This window comes from Rhamphochromis longiceps, linkage group LG10 (genome assembly GCF_057381845.1).
Source record: "Rhamphochromis longiceps isolate RC_006_pf linkage group LG10, R_longiceps_female_GT1.1, whole genome shotgun sequence".
Taxonomy (NCBI): domain Eukaryota; kingdom Metazoa; phylum Chordata; class Actinopteri; order Cichliformes; family Cichlidae; genus Rhamphochromis; species Rhamphochromis longiceps.
Genome location: NC_140566.1, coordinates 25251202 through 25274562, shown reverse-complemented (window position 1 = coordinate 25274562; position 23361 = coordinate 25251202). Strand labels below are relative to the sequence as shown.

Sequence of the window (23361 nt, the reverse complement as noted above, 5' to 3'; positions counted from 1 at the left end):
AGGTCATAACTGTTTTCACTGCTACCACCTGAGCCATCACAGAAGCACTCAAGAGCTCAAGCACTGCCTCATGAATCACATTAAGGTTTTTGCATTTCCTCCGAGCAAAGATTATGGAATCAGACAGAAAAGAGTCAACAAACAAGGAGTGGGAGGAAGAAGAAAAGACGTGGAAGAAGAGGAGAAAGAGGATGTGGTAGATGATGAGGAAATAGCATGTAAGCAACGGCTGATCCATTGTGGCAGACAGCTCTAAGATCATGTACAGGGCTACATCAATCACCACTGTAATCAGGATCCACTGCTACTGCATACTAACTAATACAGCCTGATAACTAACTGAGATTATATATGAAGAGGTTTTACAAACAGATGCTTACACGGACATAAAGAGCGTTAAGAAATTTTGCAGCATGGAGATAAATAAAGCACATCTTACCTTAAAATAAACACAGGTGGTTAAGGTATAAGCAGCATACTGACCATCTCACAGTCTGCCTGCTAATGAGGTACAACATATTATACCCTCCTCACAATACTAAGGGATAGCAGAGGGGAGCTCTGCATCTTAACAACACAGGCCTGGTTCAGCTGAAAACATAATTCTTTCCCAGTGAGGGGAGTGCGTTTGAGGCAAATTAGGTTAGATACACACACCCACCCACACTGCAGTCATTGTGTATCTCTAGGAGGTCCAGCAAAAGCAGAGTGGTGGTGAAAACCAATGGAAAAAAACCCCAAAACAAAACAAGGTTGAAGTCTCCCAGCGTCATTATGCATGTATGCGCTTGTGTATGTGAGATGGTGTCTTCTTCCAAATGATAGGAAAGCTGGGTGCAGAACACAGAAAGACTTGTAAGTTGAAATAGTTGCCTTCGGGCACTTTCAGGATCCATCAATCCGAAGTCACACTTATATCATACATTTATTCAGCCTTAAAGGGAAAGAGGGGGGAAAGAGACAAAGAAGTAGTTTAGAGGCTGGTATCAAATAAATGAATCTAAGATTGCCGTGTAACAAAGTCCTAATGTTGGGATCTTTTTTGTAATTGCAGATGCCAGCATCTCCCATACCCCTTTAAATTTTCAACAAATGACTTTCCAAACTTGAAAGAAACAGAAATTGTGAAAGAAGTTCTAATCTGAAATGAAAGCTTGGGAGCTTTTAGAGCAAGCAGCATATCACAGGTTTTACCTCCATGTATTATTAAAGCTTACGTTAAACTGGCCACATGCTTTAATGAAAGGATGGAGCCATATCTGAAAAGAGAGCTAAATGAGACAGAGAGACTGCAGGGGAGGAAATAGACTGCTTTTGGTTATAATGATGAACTATTTTTTTTAAAGTGCATGGTTACGCCAAAAGGCAGCTTAAATATTATCATCAGACTGACCTGTCAGTCCCTGCATGCAAATAAGTACAGCACAACACTGGAAAGCAAGCAGAACCGCGGTATTTACGTGGCCACTATACATCATCATAGCATGGCAGAAACACTAAACTACTTTCACCCTGGGGAAACTACACCCTGTAAATATACACTTATGAAGTCCCACTAAGACCCATTGTTAGCAGCATAACCTCAGCCACTTACAACATTGTCAAACACCTCACCACTATCTTAGACCCACTTGTGGGAACACATTGCATCACATCAAAAACCAAGTGAACCAACAAGATCTGCAAACTTAGATGACATCAAAGGACAGCGTAACTTTTCACCTGTGTACCGGTACCTATAATCGAAGCAGTGGAGGCTCTCAGAAAATGACTACAGCGAGTTTTACCACTGAACATACTTGCACCCTGCTATACTTCTACTTCAACACCACATATTTCAAATGCAGAACGGTTTTCTACAGACAAAAGTACAAATGAATTATGGGCTACCCAATGTGACCCATTATACCTTACTTTTACATGGAGGAACTGGAACGTAGAGCTCTGGGCTCCTTCAAAGAGATAGCACCTAGTAGAGGTGGGAATCACCATACATCCCACGATACGATATTATCACAATACTTAACGCACGATACGATATTATTGCAATTTTTTAAAATATTTTGCGATATTCAGATTCTGTACATAAAGGTAAACTTTATCAATATTCATTTTATCTAATATCAAAGTCTCGCACTCAGTCTTTCTCTCATTTCAGTCAGTTTTATTGTTGACAAACTGAACGGTTTGTATTACAGTCTATCCATCCATCCATCTTCATCCGCTTTATCCGAGGCCGGGTCGCGGGGGCAGCAGCCTAAGCAAAGAGGCCCAGACCTCCCTCTCCCCAGCCACCTCCTCCAGCTTATCCGGGGGAATACCAAGGCGTTCCCAGGCCAGCCGAGAGATATAATCTCTCCAGCGTGTCCTGGGTCTGCCCCGGGGCCTCCTCCTGGTGGGACATGCCTGGAACACCTCACCCAGGAGGCGCCCAGGGGGCATCCTTGTCAGATGCCCGAACCACCTCAGCTGGCTCCTTTCGATGTGGAGCAGCAGCTGCTCTACTCTGAGCCCCTCCCGGATGGCCGAACTTCTCACCCTATCTCTAAGGGAGAGGCCAGCCACCCTTCGGAGGAAGCTCATTTCTGCCACTTGTATCCGCGATCTCGTTCTTTCGGTCACTACCCACAGCTCGTGGCCATAGGTGAGGGTAGGGACGTAGATCGACCGGTAAATTGAGAGCTTCGCTTTTACACTCAGCTCCCTCTTCACCACGACGGACCGGTGCAGCGTCTGCATTACTGCAGCTGCAGCCCCAATCCGTCTGTCGACTACAGTCTAGTCCAACTTAACTGAATGCAACCATCTGGTACAATTATAGCTATTCTGAACTATGCAATTTATGAAAACTATGCAGCCCATTCAGCAACTAGGTAACGAGTGGGGGACAGAAAAGCTTCTTATAGAAGACGTTACAGGTCTGTGAGAGCCAGAGATTTTCCTTGTTTGAGGTGACCAAATACTTATTTTCCACCCTAATTTACGAATAAATTCTTTACAAATCCTACCATGTGGATTCATGGATTTTTTTTTTTCACATTCTGTCTCTGACAGTTGAAGTGTACCTCTGGTGCAAATTACTGACCTCTGTCATCATTTTAAGTGGGGGAACTTGCACAATCGGTGGCTGACTAAATACTTTTTTGCCCCACTGTGTGTGTGGATATATAGTCTCAGTTTTTATTTCTTTGTTGAAACATATTTTAATCTGTCCTTGTGTGGTCCCTGTTGCCTTGTGCATCACTTCATAAACCATTATTAAAGGAGTGCTTTGAGTTGCATCTTGCCTGCTTCTGATGCTGAATTTCGTCCTCTGAAGAGGTTCATGTACACATGCCTGAATTTAACATCAAGCCACAGATTTTCCATCTATTAGTTGTAAAAAAACAACTTTTATGTACTTTCTATTTGCATAATAAAGACTATAATAAATGGCTGATGTACCCACCCTGACATCACTCATGGGTTTGTGGATTATCCTGTCTTTTTGGTTTTTAGAACATACATATTTTAAAGTAATTTAACTATATTTTGCAATAAAAAATGTTTGTCATATATGCTTAAAAAGTCCTGGTGAGTTTATTTTTTTGTTTGTTTTTTGTCTTTCCACACACAAAAGGACCAGAGCATTTTTTGCCACATACAGCAAAGACAATTTGTCACATTTTATTATTCTTTTATTAGTTTGTTGGAGCCTCATTATCCAGGATCACTGAGGGAAAAAGAGTATAAAAGTGCTATAAGTGCAGTTTAAGTAATGGGAAGATTTTAGCTTGTATATGGTAATGTTCAACAGCACCAGGCAAATCTTCCTTTATTACGCCCAGTGAACATGTTTGAGAAATATGAACGGCTTCTCAATGACACAGCCAGTGAGCTCGCCGAGAACTTTTATGTTGAAGTTAATCTTGTGAAAGCAAAGCTTTCGATGCCGGGTCCCTTATCGTTACTGCGCCTCAAAGAAAACAAGAGTCCCTGCTGCAGAAACAACCAGAATCTGATGCCAATACATGCTGTGCATTCATGTAAGATGATTTTGATCCACCGTGCTAAAAGAGAAAAAAAACATATATTTATATTAACATACATTTTACTGCACTAAACGTGAACAGTTCAATATGAAAACTATTTAAGGTTTGGGATTATTAGATATACTTTCAAGCTCAGATAAAGCACTTTGCAATTTCCCTGTTGGTGACACGTGTTTTGAACACCACAAAAACAACAATAAGCTGATTGGAGCAGATACAGTGTCAATAAGTAATCCACAACTTTTTGTGACTATAAAATGTTTTTAAACTGCAATGGCATGTTGACTTATCTATAACAAAATAATTATACATAGCAAACTTTAGAGAAACCTACTTGTTTCATCTATATTGGCCTATATGTCGAATTTTCAAATCAACAAATATCGGTATTGGCCTAAAAAAAAAATTTTTTTTCTAAACTTGTTCCATGTTTCGCTTTTACAACACAGAGGTGAACCCAAACTCTAACCAGTAGATGTAACAGCTACTGTCATGGCCTCTTACAGGCAATGCAGGTCACTTCCAGCTGAAACTACTTGTGAATCTGTGTGAATAACAACTCCTGCGTGTAATAAATTCAGGAATGCACCTTTAATCCCGTGCATCAGACTGGGAGGGTCTCCTACAGTGGAGTTAAAATGAAGTGCAGGATCAAAGACCTGGCTGCAGCTCAGAGGCACCGGAGGAGGTTAGACCTTCAGTCTCCTCTCTTCTCCTCTCCTCTCCCATTTTTGCTGGAGTTGCAGAAGTGTCTTCTTTATGTGTGTGTGTGTATATATATGTATATATATATATATATATATATATAGTCACTACTTTCTCTCTCTCTCCTTTTTAACGCCGTTGTGATCGCTTGTCTTTAATCTGCTTTGAGATGCCTTCATGCCTCCTGTCTCTCTCCCTCGTTCCCGCACTTTCTCTCTTGACGTAAAGTTCAAAGGAGGGGCCTCCCACTAAGTACCCCCCGTCACCTCTCTCATCCATTTCTCTGTGGCTTTTCCCCAGTTTCCTCAGTGGGGGGCATTTAGATTTTCCTTCTCAGCCTCTCTTTCTCTCCCTTCATCTCTCTCTCTCGCTCTCGATTATGTCTCTCATTCTCTATTATCTCTCTGCTGCTTCTGCTTCTTTTACCTGTCGCTTTCCCATCTTAGGCTTAAACTATCCAAAGTCTTCAGTCACCCATTTTAAAAATTTGTTTTATTAAAAATTGGCAGTTGCCCAAAACACAGCTTAATGCATCTGCTTTCATCTTATTCTTTAAGCAGATTTTTAAATAGGGAATTTTACAACTTTAGAGTAGCTGTATTTTACTTACTCAATGAGCTGTAACTGTAAATCAGACAGCTCACACACACATGCATGCCTGCATGTGAAGCCAGCTGGTTGGTTGAAAGGTAGGTCAACCTTTAGTCTCTTCCAATTTCCTCTTTAATTACGCATTTTAAATGTCAGTGCAGCTGATCACAGGTCCCTGAGGTATCCGCTCTGGAGACAGCTTTTGAAAGTCTCACTCTTTTGGTGTCACAAATGCCAACCTAGTGTGCACAGAGGAGCCAAATGGAAAGAAAATGATGCATTTCCAAATGCAGCTGGCTTAAAGGGCAAGTATGCTACAACAGAGGTGCCTGCCAAATGGTCAGACTGTAGAAACATCTTTTTAAACACTTCAAGGTTTCTTTTCTCCTGCCTCATCCAAAAACCTTTTGGTGCAAACTAATCGCACAGTGACAAGAATGATTGCACTCTTGTTCATTCTTTACCTTCAAAAAAAGTCTGCTTCTCTTCCTGTCCTTTGCTTCTTTCTTCATCTATTTCTGCATCAGACGCCTCTGTCTGACCACAGAGATACACACACCGACAAATCAAGTCCTATCATCTCCCCCTTCCTTCAGTGTTTCCCCTCTAGTCTCTCTCCATTTCCCTTCACCCTTCACTACTCTCCACTTGCTTCCTCTAAAAGATCCATTCGAATCTGAGTTCATGCATGTGTGTTTCCGTGCACGAACATGGCAAAGTGTGAGCAACTCATGCAGAGGAAGCATCTACTTGAGAGGGAAAAGTGGCTAGAAGGCACTTTCTGATAATGAAGCGAGCTAAATGGATGCGATGAGAAGGAGAAGGTCAAGAGTTTGGATGGGATGGTTAAACAGATCCACAATATGTTTACAGTGCTGGGAAAAAATATTTGGCCTCTTCCTATTTGTCACACGTAAATGTTTCAAACAAATTTTAAAATTACACAAAAATAACCCGTAAATACAGCTTTAAATTACATTTATTAAAGAAAAAAAACATACTCAACCCTTCCTGGTCTTGTGGGTTGTGCAATTGACCGCAAACAGACCATCACACTGCAACCATAATGTTTAACTGTCGGTATGATGTCTCTTTCTTATTGATAAATCATGAACTTTGACCTTAACTGAGGCAACAGAGTCCTGCAGTTCTAGGTTGTTGTTATTGTTGTTCTCTCTCCCCAACTGGTCGCGGCAGATGGCCGCCCCTCCGTGACCCTGGTTCTGCTGGAGGTATCTTCCTGTTAAAAATGAGTTTTTCCTCCCCACTGTCGCCAAAGCGCTTACTCATAGGGGCTCATATGATTGTCGGGTATTTCTCTGTATGTATTATTGTAGGGTGTGGCTTGCAATATAAATCTCCTTGAGGCGACTGTTGTTGTGATTTGGTGCCGTATAAATAAAATTGAACTGAGTTGACTTGAAGTTGTTCTGTGTCCTTTTGTGGCCTCCTGGATGAGCAGTTAATGCACTCTTGGAGTAATTTTGGTAGACCGGCCACTTCTGGGAAGATTCACCTCTATTCCAAGTTTTCATTATTTGATGATAATGTCTCTCACTGTGGTTCACAAAGCCTTGGAAATATCTTTGTAAACCATTCCAGACTGATTGATATCAATTTCTTTAGATTGTGGCATGATGTGTTGCCTACTTCACTTTGTCATACAGGTTTTATTTGAGCCATTTCTTGATTCTGGCAGTAATCGGGGGTTAATCACGGCTGCCAGAATGACACCATTTTTCCAGACTAATCCTGTGCCAACCTTGCTTAAAAAAGGACAATGGAAGATATGAACTACAGCTCACCTTCTTTTCCAGAGTAATGATGTTTGCATGTGTGGAGGATGACAGGAAGAGGCACGATTTTAAATATGACCTTGTAAATTTAGAACATGGAGAAAGAGAAAGTAAGCAGCAAAGTTTATTTATGCATTTACGTAGATGGATCACTCTGCTGGTTAAGGAGATGATGATGATGATGATGATGATGATGACGAGGCACTTATGTGCAGCGGCACAGTTGGGGAGTACAGATTCCACTCCCTGAAGACTTCTCTCACTGCCAAACAAACTCACACATGCACAAACACACAGACCTAATCAAATACATAGAATGACACGAATCTATTCAAACACACACTCTGCACACTCACAATTACGTTAATGCAAATGTCCTCACACACACACGTACAGCTGCGTATTGAAAACAATTAAATCTCAGTATATATGAGTGTCGGGACTCTTTAGGAAGCGGTATTCAGCAGTATCAGAACAAAAAGCAATAGCTATCGCCTGTGTAATGCAGACTGTGTGTTGATAATGTTCACCTTAACAGGATAGCCACCTTTCACAAATTTTACCCATTGGTCTGAAGTTGTGCTATTGTGAAGGGAGCCTTTCCTGTAATGCAGCACTGCTCCCTCATGGCTCTCAGTGGAACAGCAGCAGAGAAAAGGATCATGGCCATCGGAGTCGGCCCTGTTGTTTGAACTCTTTTAAATATTAATGTTTTTCCTGCTTTTATCTTCAGAAATATAAAACAGGGAAGGCTGTATAATGCTTGTGGATGAAGAATACATAATAGTTACAGCTGCGCTGTAATATCAGATGAAACTTGCATATTGAAATAAAATATTTAAAAGCTCCTCCTGAGGTGTTAAAGAGGCTGCAGCTGTGCGAGGGATTTAGAAAATCTTGTGTTTCAAGAAAAAAGGGGAGGATTTTTTGGAGGATCAGTCGGACCATATGCCACATTGTTATATTCTGAATAGCTCTTTTATTTGTTGATTTGAGAAGTTTAAAAAGTGGGGCATAACAGCGCCAAGTCTGAGGTGAGCATCAAGAGTGAACATTTCACCTCAGGAGGTTTCGAGTAAACCACACCAGCGCCTGAATGTCATGAAAGAGGTAAATCGGATAATAAAAAAGGGTTAGGGGGGCTTGATGGATTACTTGTGACCTTTTAAACACTGGGTTACAGTCTGCGGGCTTGTCAGGTCATTTATCTGTGCTGCACTGCTGACATCGCTGAGGACAGTGAGATGCAAGGACACTGACCTTAACCCTTTTTACAAGCTGCACAATGCCTTGAGGACCGATGACAAATGGCCAAAGCGACCCTGGAGAGCGCCACCTCAAAACGTGACGCAGAGCTCCTTGAATGGTCCGGCAGTGTAGACTTTTCCCCTTCTCTTTTGAATTTTGTGAAACTGTAACTGTCAGATATTTATTTTCATGTCTTCATTATGAAACATGAGGCTTTATTGCACGAAGTTCGTTAACACACCAGTGAGTGTAGCGACTGTGTTGACATTCACAGGTCGAGGTCTCACGAGCGATCAACGGGAGAAGCTGCTAATTGAGCAGAATCTCACCTTTGCGGTAGAAGCGGAATCAAAAAAAGAAAGGTAGCAGATGAAATACATATATCTGAAAATAAAATCGAGCATGATTCTGGCGAAAGCACAAGATTTATGAGGAATGAATTTATATGCTTGATGTCTGAGCAGGTGAAGAACAAGAAGGTGAAATATGGCGACGACCCTGCTGCATGTTGCCTCCTTTCAGACAGAAAATTGCTGATTATTCACTGACCTTTGATTAAATTTTACTGTAGCCCATCAAACCTCTGCAACAGTGGACCACCACATGCTAACAAGGTCCTTCACATAACAATAATATGTGACGTTCTGAGCCTGTGAGAGGAGCTTTATAAGCTCTGGTGGTGGTGTAGGCGATTCCACCAAACTCCCTGTCACGGTAAAACCTTTCTGCAGTGACTGATTAACAATTAAGTGTCTAAGATTTCAAGCATGATGTCACCGCCAGTAGCATGCTTGAGCTGTTGAAGGTCAAGGCCTCCATCCTCATGACTTCGACGTGATAACTGAAAGCCAGTTTGCACACATTAACCTGTGAAATGCAGTGAGCGACTAAATCCTCGACACTGGTTCAAAAGATTAATTATACACTATATAGACAAAAGGATTCGACATACCTCTTTTTGTTTAAAAATCAAGCACCTAGCTATCCAAAAAGCTCATTGAATTCCAGCAAAATTTATTTTTTCCTGGTAAGTACTGGTAACAAACTAAGAATATATTAAAATGATATAATGGTAAATTTATTTGATTGGTTGATTAGCCATTATCATTTCCCCTGGGAAAAATATATCTTGGACAAATAAGGGGAACATCAGATATATGATAACACATACTCATCACAAAATCAACAGTTTCACCTATTACCATTCAGTAATTTAATTGATAACTGTAATAAATCAACATAAAATGTTTACCTATTTAACTTTTTCCCGAGGGCATCGACTCCTACTCTGCTACTGGTTCCGTACATAGATCTGCATTGCAAACTGTTCATGATAAACTACTTTTTGCCTCTTTCGAGACAGAGGTCCTGAAAGAGGGACAGGAAGTCCCTCCTTTAAGGCCTCAAAGTTAGTGGAGAGAAGGTTATTTGAAGATATTAAAAAATAAAAAAAAGTTGGACATATGAACAGTTTATTTAAGCAATCATGCAGAAAAAACAAGACATGAAAGGTTGATGACTCACGAGGAAATCCAACTTATTTTTCATTTATGTATGTGAGAGAAAATGCGTGTGCACACACACACACACACACACATATAGACATGCTCAAGGGCAGTGCTGAGACTGTACAGGTGACAGAATATTTTCCAAACTGTTTTGCTTCACAAATTTTCATTTAGACAGGAATATGCTAAAAGCCACCCCCATGTGTGCGCACAACCCTCAGGTGGTAAAGTTTCAGTTTTCCCACCTCCTGCTTTTGGCTTCCTCTGCCGACAAAGTCACAACTTCAAAGTCAAAACAGAGGAGAGGTGTGACACACACACACACACACACACACACACACACACACACACCAGAGCACGTGCATGCAGGCCACACTTATTTCAAGACCCAGTATTCCCCGTTTTTTCCACATTTATTTCCCTGCCTCTTTCGCCCTTTTGTGATGTATAATTGAAGCTGTGTGTAATTTTACCAGCTCATTTCTAGCTGAATCCCTCTTGAAGCTGAACTTTCACTTTTCTTGTAGTTGTGGAATATCCTCTCTGAAGTGGCGAGTTGAGCTCTTTGAACATGCTGGTCAACACACTTTTCCTCCCGCCAGGCTAACCCCGTCTCCATTACGCATCATTCTAACTTTATCACAGAAGCAAAAGTTTACCCAGCATCACTTGAATTTGTCCTTTTTGGTCATAAAAGTGAACCTATTTATCCTTTCTTTCTACTGAAAGAAATCACAACTTTTCACTTGTTTTTTTTCATCTTACACCCTATTTCAATGGATTAACTTTATTTTTCATCTCAAAATTCTGGCCAGAATACCCTCTAATGACAAAGTGAAAAAAGATTGCTTGAAACTCTTGTAAATTGATTAAAAATTAAAAAACAAAACTATATAACATGAACACCAGTGTTCACAGCCTTGACACTCAAATTGAGCTCAGGTGCATCCTGTTTCCACTGATCAGATGGTTCTACAACCTGATTGGAGTCCACCTTTGGTAAATTCAGTTGATGGGACATGATTTTTGTTTAGAGATGCTCTTCCTCTATAATGGTTTGTAACAAGTAGTTATTTTAATTAATGTTGCCTTCCTGCAGTCTGACCTCTGTCATCAAACTATTCTCACTCAGAAAATTGCTGCTCACAGGATACTTTGTTTCTCAGACTATTCTCTGTAAACACTAGAGACGTTTATACAAGAAAATCCCAGAAGATCAGCAGATTCTGCCCGTAAGGCACTAAGAACCAAGCCGTTTTCAAAGTCACGCAAATCAACTTATCTCTATGTTGATGCTCTGTTTGAACTTGAGCACATAACTTGACCATCTCTACAAGCCTAAATGTGTCGAGGTGCTGCTGTGGGATTGGCTGATTAGACGTTTGCTTTAACAAGCAGCAGACATGGCCAGCGAGTGTAGATGCTGATCGTATTAAACGTAACTGAAAGGAAGCGAGGCACCACCTCGTAGTGCTTTTCAGCTACTGTGCTTTACAAGTTAATTATCTTCTGAGCTGAATTCTCAAAGACGCAGACCACTACAGTATCAAAATAAATCAATAAAAACCAGCATGCACCTCTGTGTGACACTAAACCTTTAATGAGTAATAAAAGGAACTTGCTCTCTGCCCTGCTCACATCTGATGGAGTGCTTAACGCAGCAGAAGGCCGAGAAGCAGCAAGGACATCTGAGCAGCACTAGGAGAGGTCTGGTCAAGTACAAAAGAAGGTGGAACCTACACCAAAAATATTACCGTAGCTGCATTTGGCTTGATCCTGTTAAATCTTTCCAGAGTGAAATACCTGAACAACTGTTGAGTGGGCTCTTAGGAGATGTAGTGCAGTTTGGAAGACCTTAAGGGTGTGATGTCTATTGTAACTTTTCAGTGCCAAAAAGAAAATGCACAATTCTTTCTTAACATTTTATTCATTGTCCAAATTCATATTCTTCCTTTTTTAAACATTCTCTTAAACAAAAATAGAACAACTATTTACACTTGTAAAAAATACATAAAAAGCGTACAAGCAAAATCAAGTTGTCTTTCTAAAAGACATAAGTTACAACAGCTATTAAGTGTGAGACAAAAGCAAACTTTAAGCCACAGACCGAGTTAATACCTCTTTGTACAGATTGTGCAGCTCACTCACCACATTTAAGCTTATTGTTGTGCATTTCTGCTGTAATGCCAAAAGACGTCGACATAAAACACATTCACATCTCTCTTATTGCATTCCACAGCAGGAGACGAGGTGGGGCGGGGCTAAAACGATGAGGGGTATTTCCAGGTGAAGGAGGTGGCATGTGCCTTCCTCCAGTTTTATGCAATTAGGAGCACTGAGATGCTTTTTTATTGAAATCTAGCCATTTGTATCATTTTGGAAAACTATTGGCAGTAATACAAGCTGCTGTTGTGATTTAAAAAAAAAAAAAATCAATGGTGAACAATAATACTGATTTGTGGTTAAGAATCTCAGGGATCTTGTGCAAAAAAAAAAAAAAAAAGGTGAAAAAAGAGAGCAGTCAGTTTCTGACAGTCTGTTTCAAAGTTTCAAAGAAAAAGGAACCCGGGTGAGGGTCACAGTAGGTGCTCTTGAGCAGTGGAGGGAAATCCATTAGAGGAGCCGAGTGAGTAAAGTGAGGAGAGAGGGTTAAAAGTTTAAAGTCCTGCTGAGCTGACGGGGCTGAGAGACCCTACACCACACAAGGCGTCACAGCAGAGCTTGTTCAGTTCAATTCAAACAGAGAGGAATATTATAACAAAAAAACCCTCATTTCAATCATCGTGTCTGAGAGGGAAAGAACTCGCCTCGTGTCGTGAAACTGGCAGCGAGAGACTCACAAGGGGGCCACCTTTCTGCAGGCAGAAGCAATCAAAGCAAAACCGCAAACTAAGAAGGGCTTTTGTTGAGTTTGTCCTTATGTGCAGCATCCCAGACTGAATGGAAATGGGATTTAAAAAAAAATGTTGATCCCAGCCTCACAAATATATATTTTATTTTATTTTTTATTTAAAAAAAATAAAATAAAATAAAATAAAATAAAATATATATTTAAAAAAAAAGATTTAAAAAAAAATGTTGATCCCAGCCTCACAAATATATAATTCCACAACACACACACTCACACACAGACAGCCATATCCCAAAACACAGCAGCAATTAAACTGAAAGAGCAGAAATGGCACTTCAAAAAACAAAACAAAACAAAAAAAAAAAACAGAGGGGAGAAAATAAAAATTCCTTAAAAGACTCCTGCCCGGCTGAAAAAGAAGAAAAAACAGGGCAATCACCACCTTGTGTTATTTCTCATAACAAAATATTCAAAAATAGCCTTTATACACGACTCTTCTGTCATCATAACATTAATTTATGGCAAAGAAACAACAAAAAATATATATGTATACTTTCGTATGTATATGCCGTGTGTGTGTGTGTGTGTGTGTTTATGTATATTAGCATCAATCATTTCAAGTCTTTGTGTGGCAAAACAAAAGAAGCGTCACAGAGCGTGCGACAAACAGCAGAAGGAGAAGAGCATCTAATTCCAGTTACACCCCTGCCGAACTGCGGAGGAAAAAAATCAAAGCACAAATGGAAAAAAACCAAAACATTTTTCGTTTGCATGTACAAATTTGCTTCTTGTTTTCAATACAAATAGACAATTTTCAAGCACATCCTCTTTAAATAGTCTACAAAACACACTATGGACACAGAATGAAGGTGCGAGCTACGCCTTAAAATATTCGCCGACTTGTTTGCGACACTCGCGCTTTTAAATAGGAAGAAAACAAAAGAACAAAAAAACAAAAACAAAGATGAGAGACAAGAGGTACACTGTGAGCACATAATCCAAATTTATGCTGCATCTGCATATTCCTGCTGCATTATTAACACATTTACAAGGTCGGCCGAACCTGGAGTGTTTGCACTAACACTCAGCTTGTAATTCAATAGACAACTAGTCTAATAAACACTGTAAACAAAATGTGTAAGCACTGGTGTAAACACTGTCTTTATGCACACCAGCGTGATTTTGGTGTGTGTGCATATATATATATATATATATATATATATATATATATATATATATATATATATATATATATATATGCATGCAAATCGTGTGGCCACACAGTGCTAATTTATCATTTTATTATAGCTGCTGCAATTAAATAACAACACATTTTTATTATTCTACGGTAAGCAGCAAGTCATTTGTTCTTCAGCTCATTAGAATCAAGTTATGATACAGTTTTTATAGAACATCCAGGAGGCAGCATGCCGCTAAAGTACCTCGCGACAGACTAAACAAGCAGTAAGAGAAGCGGCTGGCGGTGGGGAGTGCAACACGCAGCCACGGGGAACTGCCTGAGATCTGCATTTTGTCTTTTTTCCCCCTGTAAAGCTCAGCAAACTACAATAAGCGCTAAACATGAACAGACGTGCCTTCCGTTGTTCCGCGGGTTTGATTTCTCATTTGTCACCACCTAAGGAGGGAGCGTGGGAAAGAAAAAGGCAACGGGCTCCTGAGGGGCTTTTCTGACCTCTGATGCAGTCGAAGTTTAAGTACTGCAACTGTTCTGTGTATTTTTATTCGGGGTTTTTTGTGCATTTGCTTTGTTCATGTGGAATCTGGTGTCACATGCGTAAATTAATATCATCAGTGCCAAAGCTTGTCTCTTTGTTTCACATTCATCTCCATTGGAGCGGACGACAATCTTGCAAACGTCAAAATAAAATGAGCAGAGCCACAAAAAAAAGAGAAAACACCCCCGTGAGTTCATGTTTGTCCACGACGCTGCTGACTACTTTCCGTCCCTTTTTGTCCTCACCATCCTCGCATAAAAGCTCAGAGATGCAACTTAAAGAAGAAAAATGAACACTTTTACAAAAAAAATAATCTAAACCACTGTACAAGATTTTAATTTAAAGAAAAAAATCAACAACAACACAAAAAGTGAGCTTGAAGCGCAAAATGGAGGTACACGGTCCGTCTCTGAGGAGGCTGACTTCGTCGCACGACACGTCTCTATTGTCACTCTTTCCTTCTTTTATTTTGTTGGATTTTTTTAAGTCCATCTACGGCGGCGTGATCCCATCACAGCGCCTTTCTGCTTTGTACAGAGTTTTTAAAAAGTATCCAAAGTCTCTGTTTTCTTCTTTTGATTTCTGAAACGAGTTTAAAAAGAGGTGCTTGTGAGTCCCGGGAGTTGGACAGGGGTCACCTGAGTGACTGGCCAGGTTCACGAGTGGTCTGCGGTGACGTCACAAGGGGCCTTGGGAGGGGCTTGGACGATGTGCTCTGACAGTTGACGGCAACCAGCTGACTGGCTTAGTCCAAAGCCGGATCAACACGACTTGGTCCGTCGGTTTGTGCCGTTACACCGCTGAGACTTGCTCATCTGGAAAAGAGAAGATAAATATATATACCTCATGTTCACATTGTAGCCTAAAATCTCTCTATCACATGATGTCTTTGCAATTCTTTTCTACAGAAAAGAATCAATTCTGATTAGTTTCCTACCATCCTCACTGTCAGCCAGATCCTGTGGCGGGTGGCAGATGCTTGGCGGTCTGGAGTGGCCCGGCGTGGACCCGGCTGTCCGTGCGTCTTGGTGTTGAAGGTGAAGGTTACCCGCCAGCCTGCGTGCCTCAGCCAGACTGCCGGCAGCTCCGGGGCTCTGCAGGAGTTTGCTCCTCTGCAACGCCACGCTGTAGTCCGGAGGTTTGAGGTGAGGAGGCCTGGGGACGTGCCCTCCTGGCCCACCTATTACTCCGTCTGCGAGGCCGAGGTCCCCCAGGGCCAGGCCCTGGTAGCCTGGAGGGGTGGGAGGGGGAGCTCGGTAACGCTCATCCTTGGCAGGGGAGGTGACACAATACACTGGATGCAGGTGGAGATCAAAAAGAAAAAGGGTGGGGATGGACCGAAGAAAAGAGGGGGGGGGACGAGGGATGAGGAGTGAGAGGAGGAGGCGAAAAGGTCGCCGGGGAGAGGGGGGGAGGGTGTGCAGAGGGTAAAAACAAAAGAAAAAAAAATAATGGGAAAATTAAATCAATGCGATGTCACCAACACAACAGGCAGCTACACATGCACCACAGTGTGTCAAAAATGAAAAGGAAAACACAACAGATGAGATGGATGGCTGCAGAATACAGACAGAACTGGAACTGCAACTGAGAACTGACTTCAGCACTGATTAGTTTGTCGGTTATTCCCAGATCAATCGATTAATCGCTTGGTTCTTATAACAGTGAAAATGCCCATCGTGATGATCTGATATTTATTGTGAGCCAAGAAAAGAAATAGCAAATTCTCACATTTGAGGTGATGCAGGCGACAGTGGCCGACTAGAACGATTAATCGATTGTCACAGTTGCTGTCAATTAAAATCCACACCAACGACTCAAAATCTGTCCTAAAAATTGCTTAAAAAAGACGTTTTGCTATCCTTATGATAGTAAATGGCTATCGTGTTAGCACAGGAGGAGATCCAAAAAGAGGAATTGACTCTGGAGAGGATAGAAAGCTAACAGTGATAAGAATGAGCTCGGACTCATTCTTATCAAAGTGCAGCAAATTCAAGCTGTTTACTGGAGCTTAAATCAAAATATGGTTTGGCACCAAGACAGATTTGGGGGAAAAAAAAAATCAAAGTCTATAACCTCACAAGCAAATCTAGGATGGCAGAGCGTATTTTCTTCTTTTTCTCAACTTTTTCTCCTGACCACTGCTACTCTGTGCTGTGTTTACAGGGAATCAAACTCGCAAGCTGTTCCCTCACCTATCAGGCCCTTCTCTGTGCTTGATGTCACCGTTTTGTAGGCAGGGTCTGTGCTTTGCCCTCCTTCCTCTTTGGCTGGTGAGGAGGGGTGCTCCGAGGTGTTTCGCCGCTTTATCGTCCCGTAATTCCCCTCGTAGGTGTCCGAGAGCGAGCCGGACGACGCCCAGCTCTGCCGGCACTGATTGGACAGGTCTGAACTCGAGTCTCTGGAGTGCTGCCTGGCACCGCCGTCGCTCGCCCACACGGGCCCGGCAGCCTCGGCCTCCGCTATCGGCCGGGTCATCTGCGTGTGCTTGAAGTGGGACAGAGCAAGCGGGTGGCCGTGGATGCCGTGGTCCCAGGGCCGGCAGGAGGAGGTGGGGAGGCTCTGGAAGGAGTCGTGGGAGTTGGAGGAGCAGGACGTCCAGCTGCCGCGCCCGCTGTCGGCCACCGAGTCCAGAGAGGTGTGGTCGTGGGTCAGCTCCTCTGTCGAGATGGAAGAAGTGAAGGTGGAGGCTCGCGTCGGGTATCCCCGAGCTGACGAGGAACCGCTGTAGATGAACGAGAGTAATACACAGATGAAAATCAGCACAAATACCAGCTCTGATTGATGTTTCGTGCCCCTGTGAATAACAGTACCTATCCACCTCCTATTACCAGTTCAAATACTCTTATTTTACATAATAAAATACATTTATATAAATGTGTAACTTGGCATACTTGTCATTTCAAACCGCATTTGCAGAACGCCTGCGTGGCAATCACGACTACAGTGTAGAAAAACCGGCCTGTGTAAAAATAGTCAATAAAATATAGTCTGTTGCGCAGGACTGTTGAGTGGTGGTAAAGGTGGAGGTAAGTCATACCGAAATGAAGCGACAAGAAAGCGAGAGGGAAGAAGGGAGGGGCGACAGGAGAGGACAAAGGAGGTTCATCAACCATAAAACACCGCTGAAGGGCACCTCGGTCAGAAGATCACCAGCACGAAAGACAAATGGACAAAGGATGAAGTTCAAGGTTACACAGATCACAAACCGCACTCTTTGTTTTTATAATGATGTCGGTACCTGTAAAATCAGCTTTGATTCTGCACACGTAAAAATCACAAAGAATATGACAACGTTTCCCTGCAGCCTGGCTCAAAGCGAAACATAAACTTTTCCTCTTCACCTACTTTGTTTGTTTTCATTCACTGACACTGTTTTACTGGACAAAACAAGCCACTCAATGAAACCGAGCCATATTTCATAAAACAGGTGCGTGTTATACGACGAGGCTGCCGAGGTAATATATTACCAGAGCGGGGACACGGGTTATTGAGTCTCCTCTTTATGAGACACAATGGCCTGATCATGGAGGAATAATAAACAAACAGCAGACAATAAAAAAAAAGCCGTGTTGTTAACTCGGCCAGATTAAAAAGCCGCCCGCGTAGAAACCGATACGCTGTTAATAGAGAAGAGGAGGAGAGAGGAGGTCAGTAAATGTGGGATGCTAATAAAAACCCGCTGTGTTTTAGAGCTTCCTGTTTAATGAAGGAAGGACGTTATTGGAATCCAGCTTGCTGAAAAGGTGGCAGCAGACAGCGTGTGTCTGTGCGTGTGTGTCGAACGGCGAGGTTTCTGACACGTGCCTTATAAAAATATTTGCTTGCATTTTGGTCGCCTGGTGCAAAATGTTCCTGTTCAAAAAGCTGGCTCCAAAAGCGAGTCAGCTTGGGCGTAGACTCCCATGTTAACTCTTTCCTCATAAAGATGACATTTAGCGACCGCCCCTGTACCTTCAATGGTGAGTTTTGACGCCTCTGCATAGCTCAATCAATATGGTTTGACAACCATTTCTGGGTTTTCCAAGAGTAGCTGAAGAGGCAGAGACCACTCTCACTAACGTCTGATTCAAGCCCGGTCATTTTGTTCATTTAATAAGTCCTGAAATGTGACAGAAACCTCTCAGTTCAGAACTTAAGAGCTTCAGGTGTTGCTCCTTGTAGGCTTTCAAGGGGTAAAGAGTACAAGTTCTCAGCACTGAACAGGAATAAACATACTCACAGCCTCATCTCTATAGCTACTGTTCTCACTAATGTCGAGCGCATGCTTTTTAAATTATATTTAACCCATTTAAATGTTATTAAGGCCATAAGTTTTATCTATTGCACATTGGCTGTTTGAGTACCAGGTGGTGTGTGCAAGACTCCTCAGCTTCACATCAGCTAATTGGAGTCACTGAACTGGACCTCTTAACCATGTTCGCGGTGTTGATGCTTTTTAAGGTAATTATCTGGCAAATGAGATGGCGTGCTGAGTGGTTATTTGTACTAACAGCTTTGGTGAGTTACTTTGTGTCTATGCAAAACACCCAAACAATCTACAGATGCATCCAGCTAATGAAGCTGGCCAGAATTAGGTCTTGTGCCCAGATACTACAACCGAGACAGCAATAGCCATAATGCTAACTCCAAGGCTTCAAAATGTGAACAACGTGCAAGTCACACAGGCGTCGAGACCCGTCTGTAATTCCAGGCAACACACAGTTTGATAGGAAAAATATGTTTTCAACACTGTTTGGTGAGTGGTTATAAATACCTGCAAACTACTTGCGTTGAGTTGTGGTTTGGGAATCACCTCACGCAAGTTTCACTACTGCTCAGCAAGTAGTTGGCGGGTGTTTGCAGACAAGTTGCCATCTTGTCTAGCAACCTGCTAGCCACCAAAGCAGTGACAAGGAAGTTTTTTGGTGCACCGTATAGCTCCTTGCAACCAATTTGACCTATCCATTACCAGCAGCCTCCAGCAACTACTTGGAGAATATACATGTTTCCCTAGCAACCAGAGATTGCCAGGGGGGTTGCTCACGGGTCTCTAGGCCTGTGTTACTTAGGCCTTATCAAACATCCAGTCAGTATACGATAGGAATCATAATCAGTCCTTGTATTATGCAAAGTGCAAAACAACAAAACTATCTTGTCAGTCTATCCTATCAAAATAAAAGCACTTCTTAAATGTAATCTAAAGAATTAATCAGACAGATTAGACAAACTAAACTGAAGCCAAATTACCTTGTGCTGGGCTGGCTGTAATCAGCATTTACGTGGGAATGCATTCCTGCTGCACTCTCAGGAACCGCGGTAGCTATTGCAGGAGACGTTGTAGTAGCAATAGTGGCAGTAGTAGTCATACAGGTCCTGTTGCTGCTATTACATCGGTCATCAGGCCCAGGAGCAGGCACAGAGTCGACCGAACAGATACTGGAGCGGGAGGAGATCTCGCTGTGACTCGAGTCCGACAGGTTGTCAGCTTTACCGGGCGGTAGGAGGGCATAACCTGGACAGAGGAGCGTTTCAGATATTTACATTTTGGAGGTTAAGCTAAATTTTTATTAAAACTGAACAGAGACTTTTAAACAAAAGCTGAGTGCAGTGGTACAAATGCAGATCATTTTACTGGGTTGCAATGACGATTACTGCAGCCAAAGTACGGCAGTGTTAATGTGCACTGTACACAAATGATGCTCTCTTTAGTGAGTGACTGCATCCTGAGGAAGACAAAGAGACGACTGTGAAGAGACGACTTTAAATTTCGGTGACGCCGAAATCACAAACACTATCAGAAAGCGTGAGGCTGTTGTTTGTGTTATTTGTAGACTGAGACTATGAATTGTGTAGAAATGACTGTGAAACACACACTTGTGGGAGGGGGTGGGTTCATAGTTTAAACTTTATATCACAAAAAACAAATAAACTGACTGTCGGGAAACTAAATGAACATTACAATTAAAATGCTGCACGCCACAGAAGAAATCCATATACCAAAAACAGAGCCTACAACTTGTCAACCAAAAACGAAGAATAAATTTAATCATTTTAAAATTCAAATTCGGGAACGAAGAATGTTTCACAGCGACAAACATGACTGTCGGCTGCTCGGTGACATCCAAACAGCTTTAACACAATAATTCATAGCTTTAACCCATGAATAAAAAATGTCGGGAGAGTTGCGAGAACACACTGAAATGCTTTTTCCATCTGCTGTTACAGCCTCAGATGTACTCTTTCCTATCTGTGTCGCATCGTCTTCTTCAAGTATTCACAGCGAAAACTCTCAGGCGTCACATCTCTGTGACTCACGGTGGATCTGAAGCTCTCAAGCAACACTTGTACTTTAAAAAGAAAATGCTTTTTTTTAATATGATGGACTCTTAATAAATGCAAATCATCAACAACAACAAAAGTCTCTCTCAAATACCACTGTGTCCCTTCTCTTTACTGTTTTTGCTATAACTGTCTCAACGTGATGTCTGTTAGAGGGTCTTTCTCCTGGAGTCTCTGTCCCTGCACAGCCAGAGGAAGGGGTTAGGGCTGACTGATCTCCTGGCTCTCTGCTCTGTCTGCCCTCGTGTCTCATCCTGAGGTGAGGAGGACATACGCTCTGCTGTTTCCTCCCTACTGTTCAGGTGTGGGCTGACTGCTGCTGGCCTCTCCCTGGACTGACTCCTTTTCCTCAGTATCCTGAATGGTGACATTAGCCTCCTCCTTATGGGGGACTCTGGGGGTGTGTGTCTCATTAAAGGAGACTGGGAAAATGGAGTTGGAAAACTGTATGGAGAGTCACTTTGGACCACAGGATGATCTCCATCAGTCCTTTTCCTTTTTGGGGCTGGACTCCCTCCTCTTACCCTCAGTGACGTTAGCCCTGCATCTGCCTGTGCACCCTGGCTGCTCTGCTGCCTGGATCTCCCTTTCCTTTGCTCTGATGAGTGGAACAAGCCTCTCTGAACTGCCTCTGTCTCTTCCAGCATCTTCTCCTCTTTTTCTCTCTCCCTCCAACTCTCTTGGCTACTCTGCTTGGTCATCAATAGGATCCTCTTTTGGAGGAGAGTCCCACCTATGCCGTAGCTGCGCAGACTGACGGTGGCCTTTGAGCTAGCTTCGCTGGTCAGCGACGATGAAGATCCCGACAAGTTCATCTGGCTGGAGTTCTGGGACTTTGCCACACCTCCCACTATTTAAAAAAAGGCAACGATAGAAGAGATGAAACCCAGAAAACACAAATTAAAAATTTATTATTCATGCATGTTAAGTCTAATCAAACCACACTAATATCTTAAATCAGTAAGATTATCTGAAGTGGATAAAAAGCAAACAGGGTAAAAAAAAAAGGAAGCAAGAAACGGCTTTGGTTGTAAACCTTTGCGCGGGGAGCCCTGAGGTGACACCGTGGGGCTCGAGTGAAGAGAGGAGATGGTGGAAACTGTGTCGTCACATGTTCTCTTTGTGCTCCACTCCTCTGACGAGTTCACTGGTGGTTTCTTAACCACCTGAGGTGAGTTGGAATCTGAAGAAGAGAGAAAATAAAAGGTCACGAAAGTCGCCAAACCAGGGATTTGGTTACACTTCATATAATACAGAACACAGAAATGTGACATTTCTTTCTGTCTTTGCTTTAAATAAATAAGACGACAACCCGACTGTTTTCTCAGAAACAAGTTTGAAATCATTTTGAATTTTGTGCACGACTGCAACTTTACAATAACCATAAAACTAGTCACTTATTAATCTTTGAAACACAAAAGTCTATTGAAAAGTAAAGTTCCTACATGATGATAAAAAGTTACATTACATGGCCTAATGAGAAATAAAACAGGCATGTACTCACTAAGTGAGGCTATGTCCTTGGCAGTGCTCTTCTTTCGTAGAGGGTTCAGTGGGACCTGGACCTGTAGGACTTGTGACACCCTGTTTTGTGTTTTTCCGGAGGGCAGAGTTGACCGCAGCGAGACTGGAGACATATCTGACTTAGTGGATCGCCTCTCATTCAAATTCTTAGACACTAAAATCACAAGAAAGTGACAAAAAATAATGTCATAAACAGGCAAAACTGCATCCAACATGAAGCCAGTGTAATAAAGCAATAATGATGTTTAGATCGACATCTGATGTGGGCTTTTTATTTGAACCTTTAGTTACCTATACCAAGAAAAGTACCAAAATCGATGATACTAACCAATAATCCTGCTATTTTTGACAACATTACCAAAATCCACTAGATGGCAGTGCAGGACATCTATTTTTATTTATTTATTTTTTATATTATTGAACAGGACAGTGGTGGAGAGTAAACAGTAAAGTAGGGAGAAAGCGAGAGGCAGGGAGATACAGGAAACTGTCCAGGGCGAAACCTGCTGCCTTTCAGCGTGTAGGTCGCCGGCTTGACCAATGAGCTGAAAAGGCCATAAAAGGCTGAAAGTGCCATTCGCTTGAATAAACTCAAATCCCATCGAACAAGTCTGTCTTAAACTTCACCGAGCCTCATAAAACATGTATTAATCTTCTCCACACTAGTCACATCTCCCTGTATGGCTTTTCCTTGTTGAGCCAGCTATGTGGGTCCACAGTGGATAGCTGTGGGTAAACTGTGGGGGTGTGTGTACAGAGCAAAGCCACAGTTATCTAGTGCAGGGATGCGAGGTTGACCCACAGGCGGGGCCAGCGAGAGTTTCCTGTGGGTAAGAGCTATTGGTTGCCCACAGAGTTCCCTTTTGGGACCCCAAAGCACAAAACTGCTGTGGGCCCCGCGTGGGTACACTCACTTGGGCCTCCATGGGAAAAGTGTACGTTTGCCCTGCCCACGCAGCCCCTGTGAATCTGCATGGGCATGCTTGCTGGGATAATAGCACGCTAAATACTTTTTCTAATTAAATCAAAAAACCCAAATAGCGAATCCCT

General features: G+C 42.2%; 1 protein-coding gene across 5 annotated transcripts in view; it reads right to left on the bottom strand.

Annotated features, from left to right (window-relative positions):
- Window positions 1-12898: 12898 nt before the first annotated feature.
- Window positions 12899-23361, bottom strand: part of rapgef6 (Rap guanine nucleotide exchange factor (GEF) 6) — a 142908-nt gene continuing 132445 nt past the window's right edge. For all 5 annotated transcript variants that reach the window (XM_085421096.1, XM_085421097.1, XM_085421095.1 and 2 more), the window contains 7 exons: window positions 22292-22465; window positions 21824-21970; window positions 21521-21637; window positions 19696-19960; window positions 16662-17191; window positions 15404-15760; window positions 12899-15281 (listed from right to left, as the gene is read on the bottom strand). In XM_085421096.1, coding sequence (XP_085277222.1) covers window positions 15259-15281; window positions 15404-15760; window positions 16662-17191; window positions 19696-19960; window positions 21521-21637; window positions 21824-21970; window positions 22292-22465 — 1613 coding nt within the window. In that variant the 3' untranslated portion in view covers window positions 12899-15258. The remainder of the gene's footprint in view (window positions 15282-15403; window positions 15761-16661; window positions 17192-19695; window positions 19961-21520; window positions 21638-21823; window positions 21971-22291; window positions 22466-23361) is intronic.